At 55.4% G+C, this 6,000-nt stretch overlaps 1 protein-coding gene across 1 annotated transcript; it reads left to right on the top strand.

The window, feature by feature from the left end:
* The first annotated feature begins 591 nt into the window (after positions 1-591).
* On the top strand, positions 592-5,346 carry LOC116521210 (uncharacterized protein K02A2.6-like). The gene is made up of 3 exons (XM_032235901.1): positions 592-987; positions 1,540-4,658; positions 5,133-5,346. The coding sequence occupies exons 1-3, from the start codon at positions 592-594 to the stop codon at positions 5,344-5,346; spliced, it is 3,729 nt and encodes a 1,242-aa protein (XP_032091792.1).
* The last annotated feature ends 654 nt before the right edge of the window (positions 5,347-6,000 follow it).

Raw genomic sequence — 6,000 nt, 5'->3', positions numbered from 1 at the left:
AGTGCAGACACTGGTGTAAGACAGTAGCAACGAGCCTCTTGGCACCTACGATCCAGAGTCCGGCAGCCCCAATAGCTCCTTCTGTGAAGTGTTTGCCTTGATGTTGAACATTCTCGTAATGCTACTAGACCAGCAGTTTTGACACACGTTGGTGGGCAGAAAGGATGATAGGATGCTCGAGATTAGAAGTTATTTCAGCCTTATCTAAACACCCTCCTGTTATGTTCTGAGCAGCCGCCAAAACAAAGAGTTTAAGCGGGAAGCAATTCGACACCTGATTGGCTGATCGTTTGACAGCTCCCGTATAAATAGGGAGCTGTCCAACGAGCAGCGGCTGCATTCCTGTTCAAAAGCCGGTTCTGAACTGTTAGCTTGTACTTTGAGGGAATAAACTTGTTAGCCCTTTATTCCTGCCTCCGCCTCAGTCATTCTGGCTACCCACAGGTCCTTGGTACACTCCACTGGCGACGAAGGTGGGATTGCCAAACTGAGGTGCGAGAAGCTGAAGTCACTTACTGCTGAAGTCACTCGCTGAGTCACTAGAACCGCGCTTAATTCTACCGCGACGAGACGTCGCTGACTCTGACAGGAATGGCCACGTTAAATTTCGCGCCATTCAACTATGGCTCTGAGACATGGGAGTCTTACACGGCTCGGTTTGAATGTTTTTTGGTCGCACACGACCTCACCGAGCTGACGGACGAGCGAAAATGTGCGTTTTTCTTGTCCGTCTGTGGCACAGACGTTTTCCACACCGCCAGGGCTCTCACAGCTCCTGAGCCTATCAAGGCCGTTCCGTGGCCCGTGCTGCTGGCAAAGCTGACGAGCCATTATGCTCCATCCCCGTCCAAGATAGCCCGCCGGCACGCGTTTCACCAACGGAGCCAAGCTGAAGGAGAGTCTGTCAGCGCGTATGTTGCTGCACTACGATCGGCCGCTCTGCACTGTGAGTTCCGAGATCTCGATGAAGCTCTCCTCGACCGCCTGGTGTGTGGCCTCCGAGACCTCAAGCTACAAAAGCGGTTACTAACAAAAACAGATCTTTCGTTCCAAACCGCCTTTGACGAAGTTCGGGCTTCCGAGATGGCTGCTGCTTCCCTAGCTACCATCGCGAAGGCCCGGTCTGCCACTTCCACGCAGGCTGCCAATGCCTTTAACACAGTGACCGGTCCGCCAGACTCGGAAAGTGAAGATTCCGATGCGGAAACCCACGATGAGGACATTAACCGCCTTGATGAGGCGAACACAAAGAGCTGGCATCGGCGGAAGGGCAACCCTAAATCTGCATGTAGTGGTTGCGGAGGCAATCATGAAAGAGCTGAGTGCAGATTCAGGCAAGCCCTCTGCCAGCGGTGTGGAAGAAAGGGCCACATCACTCGGGTGTGCAGAGCAGCGCAGCCCATGTCCTCTCCAGAATCCCAAGCCGAGCGGTCTCGGCAATATCGAACCCGGACAGAAGGCCCCAAGAAAGCTAGAATGGACTGCCATGCCATTCTCCGCAACTCTAACCACGGTCTCTCTTGCCACCATCTGCAAAAGAAGATCCAACTAACGGTGACGTTAGAAGGGAAGCCCTGCGAGATGGAGCTCGACACCGGTTCCGCAACGTCCATAGTGTCTTGGAGCACAATCAAACGCCTCTTGCCTCAGCTGTCCAAATGCCAATTACAAGACTGTCATCTCACATTAAGAGACTATCAGGGCAACCTGATTCCAGTAATTGGCACCCGTAAAGTCAGAGTGCAGTTCAAGGGGTTTGATGGCCGGTTACCTCTAATCATAGTCGAGGGACGGCTGCCCAGCCTTCTAGGTCTCGACTGGTTCCAGTCCCTAGGTCTGCAAGTCAGCGGAATCCACCACCTCGGCGCAACTGCACTCGATTGCCTGGTCAACGAATTTCCAGCTGTCTTTGATGGCACCTTAGGCAAATATACAGGCACACCTGTTTCTTTTAACCTCGACCCGTCAGTACAGCCGGTGCGAATGAAGCCACGCCGAGTCCCCATTGCACTCAAGCTGAAGGTGGACGCCGAGCTGGACAAACTCGTAGCTCAGGGCGTCCTCAAGCCAGTGGATCATGCACGATGGGAAACACCCATCGTGCTACCGATTAAGCCGGACGGCAGCGTGAGGATCTGCGCAGACTACCGCTGCTCCATCAACCGTGCCCTGCCTTCCAACGCGTACCCAGTGCCAGTGGTCCAGCACCTCCTACACACTCTGGGCGAGGGGTCTATTTTTGCGAAACTCGACCTTGCACAAGCGTATCAACAACTGGTGGTGGACGATGAAGCAGCTGAGGCGCAAACAATCATCACGCACCGGGGCGCATTCCGTTGCCGCAGATTGCAGTTTGGGGTGAGCATTGCCCCTGGACTTTTTCAAAGTTTGATGGAGCGGTTGCTCCAAGGACTCCGGGGCGTCGTCCCCTATTTTGACGACGTCCTCGTATCTGCAACATCCTTAGAAGAACTCATGGCCAGATTGCGGGGGGTTCTTCAGAAATTTCAACAAGTGGGACTCAAAGTCAAAAGAGACAAGTGCCAGGTTGCGGTGTCCCAGATAGAGTTCCTTGGGTTCCTCATTGATGGCAGTGGCATCCACCCCACTGCTGCCAAGACCAAAGCCATCCTTGAGGCCCCTGCACCTACTAATAGAGCTGAACTACAGGCCTTTTTAGGCCTACTCAATTTCTATGCGGTCTTCCTGCCGCATAAAGCCTCTGTCGCTGAGCCACTTCACCGTCTCCTAGACTCGGGGGCTGCCTGGGTCTGGGGCCGACGGGAAGCTTCCGCATTCATAGCTGTTAAACACCTCCTGATCTCCAACGACGTCCTCGTCCAATACAGCGAGCACTTGCCTTTAGTGCTCGCCTGCGACGCTTCACCCTACGGGGTGGGCGCTGTCCTTTCCCACCAGTTGCCTAGTGGGGCAGAGGTGCCTGTTGCCTATTTTTCCCGCACTCTCTCTGCCTCCGAACGCAACTACGCGCAAATTGACAAAGAGGCCCTAGCTATTGTGGCCGGGGTGCGGCGTTTCCATCACTATTTGTACGGCCGCCCCTTCCAAATTGTCACTGACCACAAGCCATTGCTGGGGTTACTCGCCGGCGACCGCCCTGCCCCGCAGGTGCTGTCTCCCCGAATGATGCGTTGGTCTGTGTTCCTCGCCTCGTACGACTACCTGCTCCTGCACCGACCGGGGAAGCAGATCGCTCACGCCGATGCCCTCAGCCGTTGCCCCTTGCCGGACGCTTCTGAAGACCCCGCTGCTGCCGCTCCCGTCTTCCTCATTGATGACCTCAACCTTCCAATTTCTGCCGCCGACATCGCCCGGTTGTCCGCAAGGGATCAGGTAATATCCCGGGCACTAGATTGGGTTAGGCGAGGGTGGCCCAAGGACCCCGTAGATCCCATTTTCCTTCCCTTCAAATCACGGCTGGCGGAGCTCTCCGTCCAGCGCGGCTGTTTGCTGTGGGGCCACCGCGTCGTGGTGCCTGCCTCACTGAGGACTACCGTCCTGCGACAGCTTCACCTAGCACACCCCGGCATTGTCCGAATGAAAGCCCTGGGCAGAAGCTATGTCTGGTGGCCTAAGTTGGACCAGGACATAGCAGCCCATGTTGCCGGGTGCCCGAAATGCCAGGGCGCCCAAGCTTTGCCTCCCAAAGCCGAGCCCCGGACGTGGGAGCCACCATCCTCCCCCTGGTCTCGAATCCACATTGATTTTGCGGGCCCTATTCAGGGCCGCATGCTCTTGATTGTTGTGGATGCCTTCTCGAAGTGGGTCGAGGCCATCCACATGTCCTCCACAACGGCGGACGCGCTTATTGCCACCCTCCGCCACGTATTTGCCACCCATGGGTTACCCGACGTGTTGGTGTCCGATAACGGACCACAACTGACAGCTGCCAAGTTTGAGGCCTTCCTAGCTTCCCAGGGCATCCGACATGCCCTTACCTCTCCCTTTCACCCCTCTAGTAATGGATTGGCGGAGCGCGCCGTGCGGTCCGTCAAGGAGGCCCTCTCCAAAATGGATCACCTGCCCTGGCAAGAACGCATTGATGCCTTCTTGTTGGCTCACCGCTCCACACCTTCCCCAGAATCCAACACCAGCCCGGCCGAGCTCCTTATGGGACGGCGGCTGCGAACGACCCTTGACCGGTTGCACCCTGCCTACTCCACCCCAACGCCTTTGGATTCTCAGGGAGGGACGAGATCCTTCGCCCAGGGGGAGGCAGTGTATGCCCGCAATTATGGAGGGCATCCCTTGTGGCTACCGGGCATAGTAACTGATCAGACCGGGCCCTGCTCCTACAGGGTCAGGCTCCTCGACGGCAGAACGTGGAAACGCCACTGCGACCAGTTGCGGAGCAGGCACCCAGTGCTACCATGCCAGCAGCCACCGACCAACCCATCGAGTCCAACTGCGGCGACCAGCGACGGGGAACCCAGAAACGAGGAGGCCGCCGGAGAGCAGGCAGCCAGTGCTCTAAACCGAAGCGGCGACTTACCTGGTGGGCCAGCACCCTCCTATGTTCTTCCTCGACGACCCGGGCAATCACCATCCTCCGGCGCAGGGTCCTCGGCCGAGCAACCAGAGCCTCCAGACAGGGCAGAAGTGCCCCGGGCATCCGGCCGAATCAGGCGGCGGCCAGCGTACTTGCAAGACTACGCTTGCGCGAACTTAGAGGGGAGGGGTGTTATGTTCTGAGCAGCCGCCAAAACAAAGAGTTTAAGCGGGAAGCAATTCGACACCTGATTGGCTGATCGTTTGACAGCTCCCGTATAAATAGGGAGCTGTCCAACGAGCAGCGGCTGCATTCCTGTTCAAAAGCCGGTTCTGAACTGTTAGCTTGTACTTTGAGGGAATAAACTTGTTAGCCCTTTATTCCTGCCTCCGCCTCAGTCATTCTGGCTACCCACAGGTCCTTGGTACACACCACCTCCTACCCGCAATGAGCCATAGCAGTCAAGAAATGGGCTCAGTTTTAGAAGTGAGCTGGATTTCGGGAGGGGTTTTTTAGCCTATAGGCATTCAAATTCTGCTGGGTATGTGTCTCTTTGCACGCTCAGCAGAATGGATCTCTCTGCTTGGGTGCGGTGAACTGGGGAGCCTGTCTTGTGATGCAGGAAACGGATGATCACCGCCACCCCTGATACAAGAGATCTCCATCTGGAGAAGCGTTCAAAGCGAGATAAGGTGAAGGGGCAGTTAAGGAGCAGTTTTCTTGACTCCATTATCATTGTCGACAAGCATGTGGCCAGCACTATGGGCCTTTGGTCCTGTCTGGGAGACTTGTCGGGTACCTCTGGTCATACGTCGGCATCACTATCTGGGTCTTGAAGCTCATATTGTTCTGGACTCTGCGACATTGGGGTGTCTGGGCAAGCCAGGAACTCTGGGCCCTTCCACCAGGTCGAGTCTGCCAAACAAGATGCATGGATAGAGTGCGTGGCATGATCTGCTGGGTTCTGGTCAGTCGGAACATATCTCCATTGATCTGGGTTACAGGATTTTCTGATCCTGTCTACTCTATTACTGATGTAGAAATAGAAGCACTTGCTTCGATTTTGGATGTAGCCTAGCACCACCTATCTGTGTAGAAGGTGGTGGCTTGCAGCTCAAGTTCATTGCCTTTGTTATCAGGTCTGTGAGCTCTACAGCCAGCACGGCACCGCAGAGTTCCAACCTTGGCACGGTGTGACCTTGTTGCGTTGCTAGTTTCGCCTTCCCCATGACGAAACCGATGTGAACATCATTCTCCCCACCGTAGACTTTGATGTATCCTACGGCTGCTATTGCTTTTGTTGACGCATCTGAGAAGATATGTAGTTCTTTCTTCCTTGCAGCTGTAGGTGAGATTGGAACGTACATGCGCTGTACCTGAGCACTTTGTAGACAACTCAGGGAGTCTTGCCATGTTTCCCACTCTTGTTTCTGCTCTGACGGAAGTGGCTCATCCCAATCATTAGTGTTTTGAGAGAGCATGTGCAGCAG

Source organism: Thamnophis elegans, chromosome Z (genome assembly GCF_009769535.1).
Source record: "Thamnophis elegans isolate rThaEle1 chromosome Z, rThaEle1.pri, whole genome shotgun sequence".
Taxonomy (NCBI): Eukaryota; Metazoa; Chordata; class Lepidosauria; order Squamata; family Colubridae; genus Thamnophis; species Thamnophis elegans.
The sequence above is the reverse complement of the archived record's forward strand: the minus strand, read 5'-3'. Positions and strand labels throughout refer to the sequence as shown.

Coding starts and splice junctions, on each gene's coding strand:
- LOC116521210 (XM_032235901.1), top strand. CDS start 592: ATGGCCACGTTAAATTTCGCGCCATTCAACTATGGCTCTGAGACATGG. Junction 988..1,539: donor AAGCTCTCCTCGACCGCCTG/GTGTGTGGCCTC, acceptor CATCTGCAAAAG/AAGATCCAACTAACGGTGAC. Junction 4,659..5,132: donor CGAATCAGGCGGCGGCCAGC/GTACTTGCAAGA, acceptor CTTGTGATGCAG/GAAACGGATGATCACCGCCA.